At 46.7% G+C, this 21,673-nt stretch overlaps 1 protein-coding gene across 1 annotated transcript in view; it reads left to right on the forward strand.

The window, feature by feature from the left end:
- Window positions 1-603: 603 nt before the first annotated feature.
- The window catches only part of SEMA4B (semaphorin 4B), a 62,220-nt gene continuing 41,150 nt past the window's right edge, over window positions 604-21,673 (forward strand). The window contains exon 1 of the mRNA XM_049108454.1: window positions 604-634. Coding sequence (XP_048964411.1) covers window positions 619-634 — 16 coding nt within the window. The 5' untranslated portion in view covers window positions 604-618. The remainder of the gene's footprint in view (window positions 635-21,673) is intronic.

Genomic DNA, 21,673 nt, shown 5'->3' on the forward strand with positions numbered 1-21,673 from the left:
GTGTTTCCTGGCATTTGTTTGATGGCTCAAATAATATCAGGATCAACATCTCTTGGGGAACCCAGCTGGCTCAGTCAGAAGAGTGTGTGACTCTTGACCTCAGGGTTGAGAGTTCAGTCCCACGTAGGGTGTAGAGACTACTTAAATAAATAAATAAATAAATAAATAAATAAATAAATAAATAAATAAATAAATAAAAAGGATCAACATCTCTGTCATTCTCTTTGCCTTTCACTTATGGTGTCAAAGAGTTCTGCCACTCCAGCCATTATGTTGGTGGTAAGGCAGGGGAAGAAAGGAAATTTGCCACTTGTCTCTCTTCTAATTAAAGAGACCCCAGGAATGCTCTGGCTTTCTTTCACCTTCATCTTGTTAGATAAGACTATGTCACATGGCCACTTTTAGCTGCAAGGCAGATTAGGAAAGTGAGTTTTTGGTTCTTCTTGTCTATAGAAGAAACAGGAAAGGGAAAAGGGGGTTGCGAAGTGGAACTAGGTTAGCTACACATAGGAAGTGACACTCCTGTTTTCCAGGCTTCTCACTGTCTGGAATCACTGCCGCCATCTTGGTTCTGACAGAGCAGAGAGAGAGAACCTGCATCCAAGGCCAACAGCTCAGATGAAAAGTGAGCAAAGTAAGTAAAGACAACATTCACAGAAAGAGGAAAAACAAGTAGCCCTTAAGCATATGAGAAAATGCTCAACTTCACTCATCATAAGAGCAATGAAGACTGAAATAACACCATAATACTACTTTTCACCTATCAGATTGGCAAAAATCCAAAGGTTTGACAACATATTCTGTTGGTGAGGTTGTGGGGAAGTGGGGACTCTCATGCATGAAGGGCAAAATGGCACAATATCCTGTAGTGGGGAAAGAGTAAAGAAAGGAACACATGAACTGGAGTCTTTATGTCCTCACCAAGATGCCACATCAGTCCAGCCTCCTGTGAGACTTAAGTTCCCCACTGAGTAAGCCAGTTTGAGTAGAGTTTTTGTTACCAAGAATCCAAAATATCCCAAATGATGCCCTTGCCTCCCACCTGAAGCCCAGGAACAAACTTGTTCTGTCCAGAATCCAGATCATTGAATCTCACTGGGTCATCCAATGACTAGCCAAACCCAAGCAGGTACAAATCCAAAAGCTGAGATCATTGCTGACAGAAGAATCCCTCCCAGAGGATGAGCTATGAGCCCATTCCAAAATTAGTGGGTGGGTAACTGCCTAGGGTAATATTTAACCCATGTGGTCATGAGAGGGAGCTGTATCTTGAAGGTGCTATTGGAATCCAAATGTACAGATGATCCCAAGGAGTTAAATCTTGAGGTGGTAAGATGACTGCCCTTCGTCTTGCTTAGCCCAATATCCTGATGTCTACCTAGGTATTTGATTTATTTGATTATCTTTTTTGAAAATTTTTTTTCTTCTTAAAGATTTATTGATTTATTTGAGAGAGAGAGAGAGAGAGTGTGTGTGTGTGTGTGTGTGCGCACGGGGTAGATGCAGAGAGAGAGGGAGAGAGAAGCAGACTCTTGCTGAGTGCAAAGCTGGAGCCAGGGCTCCCTTCCAGGACCATGAGACCAGGACCCAAGGGGAAATCAAGAGCCAGACTCTCAACCAACTGAGCCACTCAAGCACCCCTTTATTTGAGCTTCTATTCACTGAGCAACTTCCCGGTTCCTGAATATTCCCAAGCTGTGTGGCAATTGCATCCCCCACTGTAAATGAGTAAATGAGTCTTCTGTTTGTCTTTTGAAAAATTGCTAGTAAAGAATGGACAGGCCCAGTGGAATCCCTTAATCCTCACATCCAACATTCCTCACTAATGACCTTCCTAGTCTGAGATGTGGTTAAAGACGGATGGCTCTTGCCCTCAGGCTATACCCTTCATGTACTACATTTCAAAATGCATGCCCTCTATACTGAACACAATGAGTGGGACTAACTTCCAAGGATATTCAGAGTATGGCTGCCTCTTGTAGTGCACTGCGGCTCCATCCATGTGTAGGCTCATGCCAATTCTGCCCAAGTGTTGGGCAGGTGATAGTGAGAATACCTGGTTTCTGAAGTTCGTGGCCCTGGGGATCTGAAGGACTTTGGTTTGCTCCCTTCTAAGATGGAGGAAGGCCAGGACAAAGGCATAACCAGTAGAACCTCATTGAGATCATACTGCCAAGGGATACTCTGATGCCCACAGGTACAGCCTTGGGTCTGCTAGGGGCAGTAAGTGGTATATAGGTGAGCCAGGTATCCCTGGTGGGATTCATGTTTGATCATGTGGCAGACCAATGGTAGGAGGAGGGAGGTGGGAAGGAGTTTAGGATCTTTGGTGGTGGTGCCAAGTGTGTCACTGTGCCTTGGGGGCATGATGGTTGCATCATCAAAGATGTATAGATGCTGACCTCTTAACATCTTTCTAGCCCCCAGAAGGCCTCAGTTTGTGGGCCTGGCAATCATCCAGACTCCCCTCAAGCCTTATTTCCAGCAAGTGTCCTGCCAACAGCTTCATACTCGCTCTGATTACTGCTCTCAGCACATGCATGTTTAGTTGGTAGTCTGCTCTTAATTTGTGATTGTTTGCAGGTTATGTCATATGTGTGTGTTGTGTCTACATTGGATACAGGCCCCTGAGATCAGGGTCTGTCTTTAGTTTTTGTGAATCACCATCCTCCTCCACAAACACCACCACCACGACGACCAGTAATAATAACTAGCATCTCATACAGGGCATTACATAACAGACAAAAATGCTTGTAAATGGGGTGCCATTACTAACACTTAAAGGTTCGCCCCACTGGAAACAAACACTGTCAAGGTGCAAAGCAGAGATTCAGAGCTGAGGAATGTGCACAGAGGGGCTCTTTACTTTTCACAGTTCACTTAACAGACTAGATGTCTATTCCTTCCTCCCTCCCCCCTCCCCTCTCCCCCAGAGGGCTGTTACTATTACAAAAGAAGGGGGAGACTGTCTTTCATAGCCTCACAGAACATATTCACCCAGGAATATGCTTCACACGGAGCTGGCAAATGACTAAAACAACAGTTTGCAGCCAGCACCTCATCCAGCCATAGCAGACAAACACATAAGAAGTTTAGAGTTGGAAAATTCAGCTTTGGCTTTGGAAAATCTAAGACCACTTTTTCCAAAAGTCTTTACTCTGAGATTCCTTGAGGTCTCAACCTGTCTCACTTAAATGATTTATTTGCACGCTCAGCTTTTCAGAAAAGTATTTCTTCAAAACAAAACAATACAAAAAAACCGAAAAACCAAACTTTGAAGTAAGGATGCAAATTAGAGTTGCCCCCAACCCTCCCCAGAGCAAGATCAAGGTGCTGGGCGGCTCTTGGCCACCAGGGGGCGCGATCTCCCCAGTCCTCGGCTGCGGCTCCCATTTGGCGGCCGTGCTCAGCCTCAGACGGAGCAACTGGCTTCCAGAAGCCCAGGTCCAGGGGTTCAGGTGGCCCTAGTTCAGGGGTTCAGGTGGACACCGGACCTCTTCTATTTGAGCAGTTCCTGCAGCGGGTATGTCTGGGGTGCAAAAGGCCATGAGCGGTCAGGCTGGGAGGAGGCCATGTGAAATTACAGATTGGGCAGGAGTGCTGTGCTGGCAGCTGCACCCAGGAGCCAGGAAGGCGGTGGTGTCTGGGGCATGACCCCGGGTGTCTGTGGTGCTGGCCAGGGTGCTGGGCAGAGTCCCACCAGCGAGGCCGGGCAGAGCGTGGGTGTGGCAACCACAACAGAGATGGGGGCCCCCAGGCCTGTGGAATCCACTTGGCTGCCTGGCCAGCTCTTCCCAGCCCTGCCAGAACTGGCATCCTGTGGTGTGGCCCAGGCAAGGTCTACACTTACCAGCAACGTCAGCTGTGGTCTCCCTTCCTCTGCATTACCTTCTCTAGGAGTAGGACACTGATTTTCTGCCTCCGTGTCTTTTTTTTTTAAGATTTTATTTATTCCTGAGAGAAACGGAGAGAGGCAGAGACACAGGCAGAGGGAGAGAAGCAGGTTCTATGCAGGGAGCCCAAAGTGGGACTCGATCCCAGGACTCCAGGATCAGGCCCTGGGCCAAAGGCAGGCACTGAACCGCTGAGCCACCCAGGCGTCCCTGCCTCTGTGTCTTGATTCACGCTTTTCTCCCCACTCATCTCAGCCTGGCCAGGTTTTACTATCCCGCAGCGAGTTCCTCAGTCTCACTGGTGCCGGGAAGCCCCTTCAGATTACTCCACAGTGAGGAAGAGGAGGACCTGGTCTGTTCCATGCCCTGTTATATTCTGAATGCCCAATACTATGCCTGGCACAAGTGGGGCCTCAATAAATATTTGTCCACTTGAATGAATGAGGCGATCCTGTCTGTCTCTGACTTCATAGCTTTGATTGCCTAAAACTTTCACCTGGCAAATCATCAAGTCCTGCCGGTGACATCTGTCCTACTGATCTGTTGTGTTTATTAGCACTGCATGCTAGTGGTTGGGTTAGGGCAGGGCTGTCAAGTTGCAAGGGGCAGAAAGGAATTTATGGGCTCATTGAACCAGGGGATGGGCAGGAAGGGTTGAGCCTGCTTCAGGGACAACAGGAACCTAGGACTGTAATATCAGGACACTGCTACTCACTGTGGCTTCTCTCTTGGATGGATCCAGTCCCTGCTTCTGTAAACAGGTTTTCACCACTCCTAACATGGCTTTCAGTTACTACAGATTCATATCCTTTAAGTTCACCAATCCAAGAGGAATAGGATTTTCCTCATCAGCTCCAATTTAAATTTTTTTTAAGATTTTATTTTTTAGGGGCACCTGGGTGGCCCTGTCAGTGAAGCATCTGTCCTCATTTGGCTCAGGTCATGATCCCAGGGTGCTGGGATAGAGTCCCTGATCAGCAGGGAGGCTGCTTCTCCCTCTCCTTCTGCCCATCCCCCCACTCGTTCTCTCCTCTCTCCTCTCTCAAATAAATAAATAAAATCTAAAAAAACATATATTTTTTTAAGTAATCTCCACACCCAACATGGGGCTTAAATTTACAACCTTGAGATCCAGAGCCGCCCGCTCCACTGACTGAGCCAGCCAGGAGCCCCTTTTGCTCTAATTTTAAAATCCTGACAAGGGATCCCTGGGTGGCTCTGAGGTTTAGCACCTGCCTTCAGCCGAGAGTGTGATCCTGGAGTCCTGGGATCGAGTCCCACATCTCCCTCTGCCTCTCTCTGTGTGTCTCTCAGAAATAAATAAAATCTTTAAAAAATAAATAAATACATAAAATCCTGACAAAAGCTCTCATATGATTGGTTCTTCTGGATCTCATCCTTGCCCCAATCACTGTAGCCAGGGGCAGTGATGTAGGATGGTTGGCAGCCCCTATTTGAATGGCAGAGTTCAGCTAGACAAGCAGTTGAACCCCAAAGGATGGATGAAAGAAACAGACATGGCCACTTGGAAGAGCTGGGGCCACCTCCCTGTTGTGTATCTACAGTGATTCATGATGATTCCCTATTATTGAAACAAAGATCCTGTATATCAGTTCATGCCTACACTGAAGACAACTTGATAAATATAGGCTGATTTATATGAGGGGTTGTGTGTGTGTGTGGCTGAAACCGCTTCCCTACACGTTGCATGTCCCTGCTCTCGTGGCTTTCATTTGCTCTTGTGTGTCATTTGTCACAGGGTCTAGACCTAGGCAGAACCCTGGTAGCCACATGATGGCTTGAGCGGTCACTTCTGGTTTCACTCCTGAGAACATCTTCTGAGCCCAGCAGTGTAATGCTGGCTTTTTGTTTCAAATGGGGAATGGCTCTACAACTGGTTTTTCTATTTGTGTTGTTGCTGTTGCTTATTTTAACAGAGAGCAAAAGAGGGCAGTTTTGTAAGATGGCATCCTCTTTGGATGGACCCAAGAGGGTGGCCGTTTTGAAAAACGAAGCATTGCTCTCAGAGGAGCCTCAGGCTTTCCCCGGTGCTCTTAGGTAATACTATTTACTTATTTTCTTTGATGAGGAAACTGAGGCTCAGCCCAGTCACCTGCCCAGCTCACGGAGCTATGGGGAGGAGGACAGCAAGACACGTCTGGATCAGGAGCCGTGCACCAGCGGCTTTGCCTACCTCCTCGGATCACCCCCTGTGCACAGCAAATGTAAATGCCTTGCCCGAGGTCACAGGGGCCAGCAGGGCTAGAATTTGTTGAGTGCAAAGCCCCTACTGTTTCCACTTCCATACACCGTGTGACCTTGCCCAGGTCACTCTATCTCTGTGTGCCTCCATTTCCTCATCTGTAAAATGGGGTTGATGATAGTACCTACCTCATGGCTTCGTTGTCAGGGTTAATTGAAATGACACCTGGCACGCAGTCGGAGCTTCGTAAGTGGGTGTTAGTGTGGTTATTTTGTTATTGTACGACAAGACCTCCCCCAGGGCCACGAGTTAGACCACTCCCTGTTGCAAGCGAACCAGATCCCGTGGGAGCCCCTTCCTGGCTCAGGTGAGAGCACCTGGGGCCCAGCTGCATTTGCCTGGGAAAGTCTGCAAGAAGGATAAAAGGAACAAAGGCTCCAGGTGCTCTGTTGATGCTTTGTCTGGCTGAAGGCCTGTTTCCTGCTCTATCAGGTTGCTCTTGGCTGGCGGGGCTCCTGGAACTGACACCCTACACCTGGTCCTGCAGCTCAGGGCTCAGGGCTAAGGGCTGGGCCCAGTGATGCAGGACCAGGCCCAGCTGGGCCACGCACTTCCTTTTTGGAGCCCAGCCCTGGAGTTTCACTGGCTAAAGCAGGAAGCCTTGGGGCACCAGGCCCTCCTTCCGGTTCTGTGGTCTTAATGAATCCCCTCCCAGTCTCCCCAGGTGGGGTGGCCCATGGGGTAGAGGCTGGGGCTTAAATGCCAGCCCAAGAATGGAGCAGCATCCCAAGGCCACCTTTTTCCCTGCAGTTTTCCTGGCATGGATATTCAGAAGGTTGGGCTGGTTCATGGATAAAACCCTTGCAAGCCCTAACAAGTCCCTGGGGCCCCCAACACAGCCTGTCGGAGATGGGACTTCAAACCCAGCGCAGGGGGATCCTAGTACAACACAAACTGGTTGGTGTCTCACCTCTCGTTCAAACCTACCACAAGCCCTGGCCACTTCCGTGCCACAGCTCCAAGCCATCAGCTTCTTCAAGCTCCTTGAACAGGAGTTTGGTCCTGCCTCGGAGCCTTTGCACTTGCTGTTGCCTTGCACTGGAACGCTGTGTGCTGTGTTTGTCACTGTCCTTGTCACTCAGGTTTGAGTTCTTAGGTGTTACCTCTTGGAGAAGCCTTCTTTCTCACCCTCCAAACTAGCCCCGGCCTCATCCCTCTTTTTCTCCACCTCATCCTGTTTCCTTCCACCCCAGAGAACTCACCTTTCTCTCCAATTTCTTATTCTTTTTTTAAAGATTTTATTTATTTATTCATTCATGAGAGACACAGAGAGAAAGGCAGACACAGAGAGAGGGAGAAGCAGGCTCCATGTAGGGAGCCTGACGCAGGACTCAATCTCAGGTCTCCAGGATCATGCCCTGGGCTGAAGGCGGCGCCAAACCACTGAGCCACCCAGGCTGCCCTCAATTTCTTATTCTGATTTATCTCCCTTTCTCTTATCTGCTTTCCACTGGAATGTAAGCTCCCTACGGGGAGGGCCTGTCTTTCCTTCCCCAGTCTCTCCAGCCCCAGAACAGCACCTGGCCTGGAGGCAGTCAGGTGTTCTCTCTAGCTCTCCCCACCTGTGAGGCCCCCCTTGCAAGGAGGGTTTTGGGGTCTGTTCCCCGTCAGGCCTCTCTGCTCCTGGCAGTGAATTTTAGGGGCAGCTTTATGGGTATTAAAACACTTCAGATTCCCAAACACTTTCACATGCGCTGCCTCATTGGGACCTCATGTCCCAACTACCTGTAAGACAGGTAGGGCAACATCAGAAGCCCTGTTTTGTGGATGAGAAAATTGAGGCGCCCAGAGGCTTAAGAGACTTCCCTAAGGTAATATGCGTCATAAGGTACAAAACAAAGACTAGAACTCAAGTCTTAGGAAACTCCAGGACTCCAGGCCAGACACAGGAATGTCTTAAAAAAGAAAATCCATATGTCAAACCCATTTTTCCATTTAGTTATGTTACAGATATACAGATACTCAGAATCACTGCCTGGGGTGGGGTGGGCGTAGGACTCTAATCTCTGAGATTCTTTTCTGCTCCAGATTTTTCTAGGACTCTGTAATGCAGGTGTTAAGTCTCTATCCAGGGAAACTCTAAAATGCTTGCTCTCTTTCATGACTGGGAAATCCCAGTTTCTTTCCTGCTCTTCTGCCTTGAAATTAGAGCAGTGCCTCTATACCATACTTAGTACTTAGTTCTCCATATGGTCAGTTGCACGTATGTTTGGCTGTAGGCGAGGGTTGCAAGTGAACGGACCTGCCCACCAGGAAAGTAGCAAAGGCAGGTCTAGAACTCAGCTGTAGAACCAGCTGGTCTGACTCCAAACTGGGTGTTCTCACTACTCTCATCTGCATGTGAATTCACTTCCAGCTGCCTAAGAGATGGAGTTCTTCATGGTATAAATTGTTAAAATCATCATGCCGTCCTTAGGTGCCTTTATTAAGCTCATTAAGGGCTTATTACATCTTGTCATGGCCTTCTGCTGGATCTTGCAGCCAGAGAGGGAGGAGGTGAGGCGCCTAGCTGTGCCACCCATCTGATGGAATACATGGCAGCTCCTCTAAAGGACAGTGGAAATCTTTTTTTTTTTTTAATTTTTTTTTTTTTTTTTTTTAATTTATGATAGTCACAGAGAGAGAGAGAGAGGCAGAGACATAGGCAGAGGGAGAAGCAGGCTCCATGCACCGGGAGCCCGACGTGGGATTCGATCCCGGGTCTCCAGGATCGCGCCCTGGGCCAAAGGCAGGCGCTAAACCGCTGCGCCACCCAGGGATCCCGGACAGTGGAAATCTATACTTATTGGGAACCTCATAAATACACACGTGTGGGTGTGCAGGCACACATAGATTCTGTCTGGAGGGACATACTTCAGAATGCCAATAGTGGCATCTCTGGGGATGGCCTGTGAGGTAATCTAAAGTCTCTTCTTTGTGCTTTTCGGAATTGTCTGAAATTTTTTTTTATAACAAGAATTTCCCTTTATAATCAGAAAAAAAATAATAAAGTCATTTTCATCTTGAAAAGGAATTGAAGAAAGCTAATGAATAGAAATAAAGGAATGAGGAGAGTTCTTATTATGTGCATGATCCGTGTTCTCAAATTGCTGGGGGGATGTCATGCAGGTAATCTGTGTCAACCGCTAATGGGCCCTCTGTATGGGGGGCATTCAAAATATTAATGTGACAAGGACTCACTAGGCATCTGCTGTGAATGAGGCCAATAATTATAATCCTCTTGGCCCTCTCTTTGAGCAGCTCTCCTCTTTCTCAAGATCCCAGTGATTAACGTCATAGGCCCTTCTCGAAGATTGTATGGTGGCACTGGAGGAAAACCGAGAAGTGAGACGTCAATGAGTCAGAATTCACTCAGAACCTTGGAGTTTCCCAGCCGTTAACTTATATGCCTGAACCTATGAGTCAGGGTCATCTCACCCGAGCTGTGTGTACGTGCCTCCCCGCCCCGCTCTTTGGGGGCCAGGTCCCAACCTTCACGCATGCACACACTTGAGCCCTGGCCAGTCTCCTCAGCCCTATATCCTGGGAAGGGTGCGGGCACGCTTGGCTTATTCATTCATCCCCTGGAGGTGTGCATAACCCTCTTAAGTGCTGAGCTCAGGCTGTAAACTGCCAGAGATGAACCAAAAAAAGAAAAATAAATATTAGTACTTCTTTCCCATAAATGTTGCAACAGCCGAGCTGTAGCTTCAAGCGTGTGTTTTGTGAATAATCAGAAACAACCCACATGTTCTAGAGTTAGTGGTCTGTTATAATACATTATAGTGTATCCAGAGACTGTAATACAACGCGAGTACTAAAAAAATGAAGTAGGTCTACGTAAAGTGATGTAGAAAATGGTCAGTTTTAAGAGCTAAGAGGGAAAATTGCACAGCAGTGTGGGCATGATGTTCCTGTTATGTGAATGTGTATAACTCCTCTTTTAAAAATTATAAGTAGATCTCAGGGTACCTGGGTGGCTCAACTGGTTGAGCATTTGCCTTCGGCTCAGGTCATGATCCCAGGGTCCTGGGATGGAACCCCATGTCAGGCTCCCTGCTTAGCGGAGAATCTGCTTCTCTCTCTCCCTCTGGTCCTCCCCTGGCCCTGTGTTCTCCCTCTCCCTCTCTCTGTCTCAAATAAATAAAATCCTTAAAAATAAGTATGAGTAGATCTCTTCTTATTGTAAAAGGATAAAAAGTTCAGAAAAATTTAGACAAAGACATGAAATCCTCCCATCAGGACCTGCATCGGTCAGGACAGGACAGATTATGCTGTAGTAACAAACACCTCTGAGCATCTCCGTGACTTAAAAAGGACTTATTTCTTGCCCATGCTTCATCCGCATCAAGGCTCACAAAGGCTCAGCTCTTTGTAGTCAGCAGAGTGCCACTATCTGTGCGTGATGGCACTGTCCCACCATGGGGCTTCAGGGTTATAACTGCCGGGAAAAAAAGCTTAAGAACCACCACTGGCACCAGAACGGACACATGTCACTCTTCCTCACGTTTCCTGGGCCACAGCAAGTCACATGGCTACACCTAACTTCCAGAGGGTGTGAAAGTATGATCTACCCGGATCCACAGAAGGAGCCAGAGTTATCAGTGAGCCCTGGTGATGCCTACCACCCGTGCCAAACCAACTGTATCCTTCCAGGACTCGTTATTTACATTTGATACACAGACTAGTTTTGCAGTAATTTTAAAATATAGCACAGAGTCTGTAGTTAGTTACCCCTAGGTTTTTGTTTTATTTTTAAGGATTTATTTATTTGAAAGAGAGAGAAAGAGAACACGAGTGGGAGGGAGGAACAGGGGGAAAGGGAGAAGTAGGTACCCCACTGAGCAGGGAGCCTAATGTGAGGCTTGATCCTAGGACCCTGAGATCATGACCTGAGCCGAAGGCAAATACCCAACCTTGATTGAGCCACCCAGGCACCCCTAGACCTAGGTTTGAATCCTCAATAGGTTATTTGCCAGCTGTGTTCCCTGAGATAAGATGCTTGATCTACCCCAAAACTCCCATTTTCTCATTGGTACTTGCTTCCTAGGTGAATGCAGCAATAAAATGCCATAGTGCAAATCAAACCCTTAGTAAGTGGTAGCTTACAAAAGTAGTAATATCTAAGTAGGAAATAAGGAGTGCCTCAGGGTAGTTGTTCAGAAGACTGGAGAGGGAGGCATAAATAAATTTTAAAAAACTAAGCCCTTATTCCTCTATCAGAGTTTTCTGGGTGACATCTAGACTGGGTTCTCTTATATCCCACAGCCCCAGCCGTGGTTGAGAGAAAGGGGCATCTTTACAGCCAGGCTGCCCTGTGAGATGGAGCAGTGAGATGGGTGCAAAACAGCTGCCCTGTGTCAATGGAACTAGACTCTGTTCCTTCCTCCCTTTGTCTTCCCAAAGCTGAGTGTCCCATTAAACAGAACAGCTTTCTAGTGAAAGTAGCACAGTCTTTATATATAAATATTCTGCTGGGTGGCTCAGGCGGTTAAGCATCTGACTCTTGATTTCAGCTCGGGTCATGAGCTCAGGGTCCTGGGATATAGCCCTGTGTTGGACTCCCCATTCAGTGCTGAGTCTGCTCGGGATTCTCTCTCCCTCTCCCTCTGCCCCTCCTGCTCGTGCTCCTGCTTTCTCTCTCTCTCTCAAATACATAAATAAACCTTTTCTTAAAATTGAAAAAAAAAAAAAAGATATAATAGTCATTGGGGCACCTGGGTGACTCAATCAGTTAAGTGTCTGACTCTTGATTTTGGCCCAAATTATATGATTAAATCCTGTGTCGGGCTCCATGCTCAGTGGGGAGTCTGCTTGAGATTTTCCCTCTCCCTCTCCCTCACCCCCTCCACATTGAATGCTCTTTCTCCCTCTCTAAAATAAATAAATAAATAAATAAATAAATAAATAAATAAATAAATAAATAAATAAATAAATTTTTAAAAAGATATAACAATCGTCACAGCATTTCTAGAGGACAATCTGGCAGCATGTATCAGAAGCCTTAAAAACATACAGACTTGGGATCCCTGGGTGGCGCAGCAGTTTGGCGCCTGCCTTTGGCCCAGGGCGCGATCCTGGAGACCGGGGATCGAGTCCCACGTCGGGCTCCCGGTGCATGGAGCCTGCTTCTCCCTCTGCCTGTGTCTCTGCCTCTCTCTCTCTGTATGACTATCATAAATAAAAAACAAACAAAAAAAACATACAGACTTTTCAAGGGTGCCTGGCTGGTTCTTTTTTTTTTTTTTTTTTTTTTAAGATTTTATTTATTTAGGGCAGCCCTGGTGGCGCAGCGGTTTAGCACTGCCTGCAGCCCAGGGTGTGATCCTGGAGACCCTGGATGGAGTCCCGCGTCAGGCTCCCTGCATGGAGCCTGCTTCTCCCTCTGCCTGTGTCTCTGTTTCTCTCTCTGTGTGTGTCTCTAATAAATAAATAAAATCTTAAAAAAAAGATTTTATTTATTTATTCTTAAAAAATATTTTATTTATTTATTCTTAAAAAAAGATTTTATTTATTTATTCTTAAAAAAAAGATTTTATTTATTTATTCATTAGAGACACACACAGAGAGAAGCAGAGACACAGGCAGAGAGAGAAGCAGGCTCCATGCAGGGAGCCTGACGCGGGACTCGATCCAGGGTCTCCAGGATCACACCCTGGGCTGCAGGCAGCGCTAAACTGCTGAGCCAACCAGGCTGCCCGTGCCTGGCTGGTTCAATCAAAGTGTGACTCTTTTTTTTTTTTTTTTAAGATTTTCTTTATTCATATGACAGAGAGAGAGAGCAGGAGGGGGGTGGTAGTGGCAGAGGGTAAAAGAAACTCCCCACTGAGCAGGGAGCCCAATGTGGGCCTGGATCCCGGGACCCCGAGATCACAACCAGAGCCGAAGGCAGATACCCACCCAAGTGAGCTACACAGGTGCCCTGAAGTGTGTGACTCTTGATCTCTGGGTCATGAGTTTGAGCCCCATGTTGGGTATATAGAATAAATAAATAAATAAAATCTTTGAAAAAAAAAAAGAATGCTCCATTTGTCTAACTATGTCTGGACATGAAAGAGTATAAATTATCCAATGAAATGTTATAGACAAAAGAGCAATACGTATATAAAAGTCTATATATCCTATGACCTCGTTGTTGAAAAAAGCATATAAGTAAATACTTTACACTTTGAAAATATAAAAAGATAAATGCCAGAATATTAGCAATTATAATTCTAGGGAATGGAGATATGAATTTTTTTGTTAATTTTTCTACAAAGAACATGATTTTTTAAATATTTTATTTATTTATTCATGAGAGACTCAGAGAGAAAGGCAGAGACATAGGCGGAGGGAGAAGCAGGCTCCCTACGGGGAGCCTAATATGGGACTTGATCCTAGGACCCTGGGATCACAACCTGAGCCAAAGGCAGACGCTCAACCACTGAGCCACCCAGGTGCCCCTACAAAGAACATGATTAAGTAATAAAAGCCAAGGTTTATTTAAATGTGTCTTCAGCTACATTTTACTATCTACCTATGCTCAAGGTAATCTGCTCACCTCTAGAGGGGTCTAGGGCCGGCGCCCAGGAGTCAGGAAACCTTGGTTTGTACTATGTGTGACGTTCAGCAAGCTACCACGGGTGAGAGGTATTTATACCACTTTTTATAGGTAGACACGCAGAAATTACCTACTCCATGTCTAGGATCCCATAGCCCATGGTCCCAGCACTGGATTTTGAACACAGGTTTTCTGGTTCCCGGTCCAGGATTTTCCACACTACATGACAGCCACTGCCGCCTGAGCCTCATCTCTAAAGGACAGGGTCAGAATACAGTCTCTTCCAGCTGAAAATATTCAATGTCCCCAGGAAGTTGCCTCCCTGCCCCCATGATTCCTGGTACATCATTCCTAGCAGTTGGTGTGTGTGTGCCCTGTTTGTCAGATGCCAGCTTTCTCCAGGCTGGCAGGACTCCAGGCTGGGGTTTGGAGAACTCTGGCCTGCTCATGGCCATCTCAAGAGGGAGGAAGGGCTTTTTGGCCAGGCTTCTGGCTTGGTGCCTTACAGAGCCGGGCAAGAACTGCCCATGAAGGCTGGCGGGGGGCCGGGAACTCCTTGTCTTCCCTCTAAACAGACACAGGCTGTCTGTTGAGATTCTGGAAACATCTGACCTTTTGCAGAGCATCTCAAGAGTTGTCAGGGAGGGCCAGAGGGAGGTCCCTTCATTTCTGTAAATGCTTTAACCCTTTCCTCACAGCCCTTAACAACAACAATGAAAAAGAGATTAGTTTTCAAGGAACTAGAAGGATTTGTTGTGCCTGTTTTCCTGTATTTGGGGGGTGGGGTGGGGTGGGCAGTGGGTATCACCCCTGGAGGCACAGAGTTTTAGCCCACAGACCTGCTGCACCGTTTTGTCCATTCCTGGTCTCAGGGACAGGAGGCCCAGAGGTGGGAAAGATGCTGAAAGGGGAAACAGGGCAGCCCTACCTGCCCTGACTGGAGGCCCTACTAGAGGGCCCCCCACTTCAGAACAGGAGCAGAAACTGCTTCTTTGACTGACTGGCTTATGTATTCCTTCACTCATCCAACAAATATTTGTAGGACACCTGCCATGTGCCAGGCACTGCGTAAGGCGCTGACCACACAATGCAGGCAAACTGAGATAGACATGTCCCTTGCTGGGTGGCTCAGCAGTTGAGCGTCTGCCTTGCTCAGGGTGGGATCTTGGGATCCCGCATCAAGTCCCCCATCGGGCTCCCTGCATGGAGACTGCTTCTTCCTCTGCCTGTGTTTTTGCCTCTCTCTGTGTGTCTCTCATGAATAAATAAATAAAATCTTTAAAAAAAAAAAAAAAAGACATGTCCCTTGCCCTCATAAAACTCTTGTTTCATGGAGGAGTAGCCTGTGACCACACAGTCATGAACACAAATATCAAATACAGTAGTTAAGTGAAGTGCTGAGCATGCCTGGTGGGGGGATTTAATTTAGGATGGTCTGGGGGCTTTTCCAGAGGAGAGGTTTGAGCAGGGGTCTACAGCTTTGCCACTTGAAGACTGAGCACAATAAAGAATCAATCTTCACACCCTAGAGCTGTAGCATCTAAACCTGCATTTTAACATGAATTGCTCATGTGATCTATACACACACTAACACAGTGCTAAGAGTTGAACAAGGAGTTACCAGCCTAGGTGCAGCTGGAAACTGGAAGAGAACCTTCCAGATGAGAGCCTTGGGGTGAGAAGGGCATGCAGTGGGAAGTGGAAGTCAGGGAGTGTGTGTGTGTGTGTGTGTGTGTGTGTGTGTGTGTGTGATTCATTTTTTTAAGTGGGAGAGATTTGAGCATGTTTAAAAGCTATTGGGAATAAAGCAGTGGAGGGGGCTGGTGTGGGATAGAAAGTACAGGAGAGGGGATGTAGGGTGGAGGGGCAGTTCCTACAGGGCAGGTTCTCAACTCCTGCTGCCAGCTGGGGTCCTCTGGGAGCTTAAAACAATACTGACCTGAGGCCTGCCTCCAAAGACTCAGATTTAAATGGTCTGCAGGTAGGATGCCTGGCTGGCTCAGTCAGTACAGCATGCAACTCTTGATCTTGGGGTCTTGAGTTCAAGCCCTATGTTGATCGTAAAGCTTACTGATAGAGAGAGAGAGATAGTCTGCAGGTATAGCCAGCTTCCCAATAATGGCAATAGTGCAGCCAGGGTGGGGACCCTCTGCTGTGGTGGGAGAAAGACCAGGAGGAGAAAGGTGGTTGGAAGAAGATGGGGCCTCTCATGGGCCCAGGAGGGTCCTTCAGTGGGTCTCCCATGAAAAAAGGACCTCAGCTTTTGACTTTGGATATTATTATTATTTTTTAAAATTTTATTCATTTGAGAGAGAGGGAGAGAGAGCGCAGAAGGAGAGGGAGAAGCAGACTTCCCGCTGAGCAGGGGCTCCATTTGGGGCTCGATCCCAGGACCCCGGAATCATGACCTGAGCAGAAGGCAGACGCTTCATTGACTGATATTAGATAATATTTGGATATTATTGTCAAGTGTATCTGTACCTATAGCATTGTATTTATGTGGGTGCATTGAAAACCACTGATTTATTGTGCCTGTACAGTTAAAATAGCTGCAATTTTTGTAACCTGGTTTTAGCATGCTCTCTGTCCCAAGGCTATCACCCTGTTCCTGAAAGTGGCCTCCACATCTCTCTCTCAATGCAAATAGGAAAAAGATAAAGGAGACCTCCTCTGTTGACTTGTGTTTTGGACAGGAAGTAAAAGGAGAGCATTGGAAGTTGGGGAGGAAAGGTCTTGTTGCAGACAGCAGCCCTCAGAAGTGAGCAGAGCACCAGGTAGGCCAGCAAGCAGTGTGGAGTGTCAGTGGGACCTGGTGACCTGGATTTGCAGTGGAGCCTCCCCTCCCACCCCGAGTGAAGCTCCCCAACCACTGTTCAGGAAGAGGTAGTGGGAAGGTAGAGGCCAGAGCTGATGCAGAGCTTGTGCCTGGCAGTGAAAATAGGGCAGCAGGGGAGTTTAGGAAAGGTTGTTGCAGTGGTGAATCTTGGCATCTGAGTTGGGTCAGAAGAGAATGAAGAAAGACTAATGGGTGGGGAGAAGGTGGAGATGCTGGTGAGGTCCCAAAAAGGTCAGAGGCAGTGTGGAAAACCAGAAAGTTGGAAAGAACAGAGATCGTGGCCAGGGAGAGAGATGCCTGAATTTGGGTCTTGGTGATGGAACCATTATTGATGGTAAAAGGTTGGTGTGGGGTGGGGGAGGTCCCTGGAGACCTGAGAAACCAGTTGCAGGACGTCTTCCATGTGGATGCTGAAGGCACCTAAGGCCATGACAGGGCTTTAGGTGGAAAAAAGGAAGGGGAGCCATGCACCAAAGTCTTCAGGGACTATGGGGGAATGGCCAGGAGGGTGGACAATCTTAAGGCTTTTACCAGAGGTTGGAAGACTGTGGTTCAGGTGGGGCAAGGGGAAGTGATCATAAAACATGTGGATGGGGCCCCAGGTCCTGGGAGACCAGCAGTACGTAGGGGAGGAGTGCAAGATGGAGCATAGCCAAGAAGCATAGGCCATTATGGAGACGCCAGTGAGCCAGAGAACAAAATCCATGAGGTTCAAAGTTTTTTGTTGAGGGCAGTTGTTCTCAGAGTGTGCTTTCTCTGCCTGCATAAGTGGCATCACCTCATTACTTGGGAACTTACTAGATATGCAGATCTTTAGGTCCTACCCCAGACCTACTGAATCAGCTGGGTGGAGCCTGGCAATCTGCTTTTACAAGCATTTTCCTGATTTTGATAGAGGTTCAAGTCTGAGACCCACAAGAAAATAGTATTGGGGAAAGTGGTTCACTTTGTAGAAAAAAATAAAACTGAATTCCAAACTCAGCATCATAGTGTGCCTTGGTGGCACAGTTGGTTGAGTGTCCATATCTTGGTTTCAGCTCACGTCGTTATCTCCTGGTTGTGGGATCAGCCATGCATCAGGCTCTGTGCCAGTCAGTGCAGAGTCAGCTTGAGTTTCTCTCTCCCTCTCTCTCTGCCCCTACCCACCATGGTGCACATGCTATCTCTTTCTTTCTCAAATCTTAAAAAAAAAAAAAAAACACTTAGCATCACATGAAAATGTGGACTTCATATGAATTAAAAAACCTAAATATGTCCAGAAAACTATGAAGTTAATAACGTAAGATGTTAAAAAATAACTTTGTGACCTTGGGGCAGGAATGAACTTTTTTTTTTTTTTTAAGATTTTACTTATTTATTTTATGAGAAACAGAGAGAGCAGAGGGAGGAGCAGAGGGAGAGGGAGAAGGATGTAATCTCTGGCAGACTGCACGGAGTACAGAGCCCAATGCCTGAGATCATGACCTGAGCCGAAACCAAGAGTCAGATGCTCAACTGACTGAGCCAGCCAGGCACCCAGGAAGGAACTTCTTAAACAAAATTCAAAAGCACATACTGGGGGCACCAGGGAGGCTCAGTCAGTTAAGAGTCTGTCTTTGGGTAGGGTTATGATCCCAGGGTCCTGGGATGGAGATCCCTGTGTCTTTAGGCTCCTTGCTCACTAGAGGGGTCTGTTTCTCCTCCCACCCCATCCATGCTCTCTCATGCTCACTCTCTCTCAAATAAATTAATAAAATCTTTATTTTTTTAAGATTTTATTTATTCATTCATGAGAGACACACAGAGAGAAGCACAGACACAGGCAGAGGAAGAAGCAAGCTTCATTCCATGCAGGGAGCTTGACGTGGGACTCTATCTCGTGTCTCTAGGACCACATCCTGGGCTGAAAGCAGTGCTAAACCACTGAGCCACCCGGGCCGCCCTGAATAAAATCTTTAAAACAAAACAAAGGCACATACAATAAGGCGAAAAGATGGATCAGTCTGATGAATCAGAATTAAAGATTAAAGGATGGATATATTGGGATCCCTGGGTGGCTCAGCAGTTTAGCGCCTGCCTTGGGTCCAGGGCATGATCCTGGAGTCCCGGGATTGAGTCCCATGTCGGGCTCCCTGAATGGAGCCTGCTTCTCCCTCTGCCTGTGTCTCTGCCTCTCTCTCTCTCTCTCTCCTTTCTGTGTATTCTCATGAATAAATAAATAAAATCTTTTTAAAAAAAATAAAGCTGATAAGAGGGGTGCCTGGCTGGCTCAGTCAGTGGAGCATGCAACTGTGATCTAGAGGGTATGGGTTCAAGCTCGACCTTGGGCATAGAGATAAATGATAAAATCTTTAAAGCTGACAAGGGACTAATATCTAAATTCAGAATATGCTAAGAACTTCTGCAAGTCAATAAGAAAAAGGTCGGACTCAAATGGGGAAAAATGAGCAAAGATGGAAATAGGTGATTTACACAAGGAGAAATTTAAAAGCTAATAAACATAAGAGATGTTAAGATATATTAGAAAACCAATAAATACAAATTAAAACAGTTGTTAGGTTTAGTTGTAGGAGCCCGAGACTTCCCAAACTGGAAACAACCCCAATGTTCATCAATAAGTTAGACAAATTGATATTTGTACAATAAATACTATTTAATGATAAAAAATAATAAATTGTTGACACAACTCTCAGAAATATTTTGCGAAGTGGAAGCAATCAGACACAAAAGAGTACATACTGTACAGTTACATTTGTATGAAGTTCCGGAAAAGGCAGAAGTAATTTATAGTGATAGAAATCAGGGATGCCTGGGTGGCTCAGCGATTGAGTGCCTGCCTTTGACCCAGGGTGTGATCCTGGAGACCTGGGATCGAGTCCCACATCAGGCTCCCCTCTGGGAACCTGCTTCTCCCTCTGCCTGTGTCTCTGTCTCTGTCTCTCTCTCTCTCATGAATAAAGAAAAAAAAAAAAGAAGAAGAAATCAGATTGGTGGCTGTGGGGAGCAAGGAAGGGACATTGAGAGTAAGAGGCATAGGGAACATTTTAGGTTGATGAAAATGTTTCACATTTTAATTTGGATTGTGTTTACAAGTGTATATATTTATCAAAACTCATGGAAATGTGCTTATCACATGTGTTAATATTATTGAATGTGAATTATACCTTGGTAAGGTTGATTTAAAAAATTTTTATAAAGATTTTATTTATTACCTTGAGAGAGAGTGCAGATGAGAGAGTGCACTAGCAGGGAGAAGAGGCAGAGGGAGAGGGAGAAGCAGACTCCCTGCCAAGCAGGGAGCCCGACATGGGGCTCTATCTCAAGACCCCAAGTCCCAGGAACCCAAGATCATGACCTGAGCCAAAGGCAGATGCTTAATCGACTGAGCCACCCAGGTGCCCTGGTAAAGTTGATTTTAAAACAACATTTATAGGAGCACCTAGGTGGCTCAGTTGGTTAAGCATCTGACTCCACACTGGGTGTGGAGCCCAATAAATAAATAAATAAATAAATAAATAAAACAACTTTATAATTTTATATAGTTTAGATTGTTAAAATGAGACAGCTGGACAATGTCAGGAATTGGGAGGGTCCAGGGTTCCAGGGCCAGTGGGCTTGCGGAGAGGGTGGCCTGTGACTCCAGAGCAAGTCATACCCTGTGAATAATCTCAAAGAAAACTCTTTCAAGGTAGAGAGGAAGAAGATATTCACTGCAGAGTTATTTACCAGGGTGGGGAGTTGTAGACAATTTGGGTGTCCATTCCTGGGGAAGCAGATAGATAAACTGTGGATGCACACCTTGGAGCACTCTGTAGTAGCTAGGAGCAGTAGATTAGATGTACCCATAGCAGCATGGATGGGTCTGAGAAATAAAACACAAGAAACCAAAGGAGGGATCCCTGGGTGGCGCAGCGGTTTGGTGCCTGCCTTTGGCCTAGGGCGCGATCCTGGAGACCCAGGATCGAATCCCACGTCGGGCTCCCGGTGCATGGAGCCTGCTTCTCCCTCTGCCTGTGTCTCTGCCTCTCTCTCTCTCTCTCTGACTATCATAAATAAATAAAAAAAAATTAAAAAAAAAAAAAAGAAACCAAAGGAGACATATAACAAGAGCTCTTCTCGGAGCCGGTTTCGGGCTTCGAGTCTGGTGGCGAGGAGCCCCTGCCCCCCCAATCCCCCGCCCCCTGCCCTCCAAGGAGGCACCTGCACAGGAGTCTGAGACATCCTTTTCCAGAGTTCCAGAATGGAAACTGAAGGGTACCTAGAGACACAAAGAAGTAAAGAAGTCCAGAATGATAAAATAGGGTCACCTTCAAATCAGATGATAGCCGAGGAGCCAGAAGTTGTCCTAGTATTGGCTCCCCAGGTCCGGGCTCCACCAGAGCGCTTCAATGCAGACTCTGTTGAAGACCTGGAGACCATGCCACAAAGGAATCCTCCCAAGGCAGCAGCCTCTAGGCAGAGGTTCCGGAGATTCTGCTCCGAGGATGCAGCTGGGCCCAGGGATGTCCTCAGACATCTCCAGGAGCTTGCTGGACAGTGGCTGAGACCCAATATTCACACAAAGGAGCAGATTGTGGAGATGCTGGTGCAGGGGCAGTTCCAGGCCGTCCTGCCAGAGGAGCTCAGAGCTTGCTCGGGCCCAGAGATGTCAGCCTGGGGTCAGAATCACTGGCTAAGTCCTGCCACTGGGTTCTTGCTTAGCCTAGGTGTGAGAAGTAACCAAATGTTCTCTTTGCTGCAAGATCCAAGGGCAGTCATGGGGGACATGTGAACCTCAGTTTTTTTTTTTTTTTAGCTTGCCTTTGACTAGTTGTAATAAGAGTCCATCAAAACCCATGTCTGGACCTCTCTCTGGCTGAGGCAGCTCTAATTCCTGGGACTGAGGTCTAGAAAGAGCTTCTGTTAGGACAATCAGCCTGTTGCTTGTTTTTGCCCTGCTGAATGCCTCCTTTTTTGTACTTTCTGACATGCTTTAATATATTGTTATGTATCCAAAGCCGTAATTGCTTCAACTTTCAGAATTCTTGACTCTTGCTGTGGTGGCATGAATGGAAGCTTCTGTAACCCCACCAGTAACTCACTTGAGATGTCCTTGAAATATTAAAGTTTGGTCCCCCCCCAAAAGAAAAGATATATAACAAGATATCATTTATGTAAATAAAAATACAAAACAATCCAAGTAG

Source organism: Canis lupus, chromosome 3, assembly GCF_003254725.2.
Source record: "Canis lupus dingo isolate Sandy chromosome 3, ASM325472v2, whole genome shotgun sequence".
Lineage (NCBI taxonomy): Eukaryota > Metazoa > Chordata > Mammalia > Carnivora > Canidae > Canis > Canis lupus.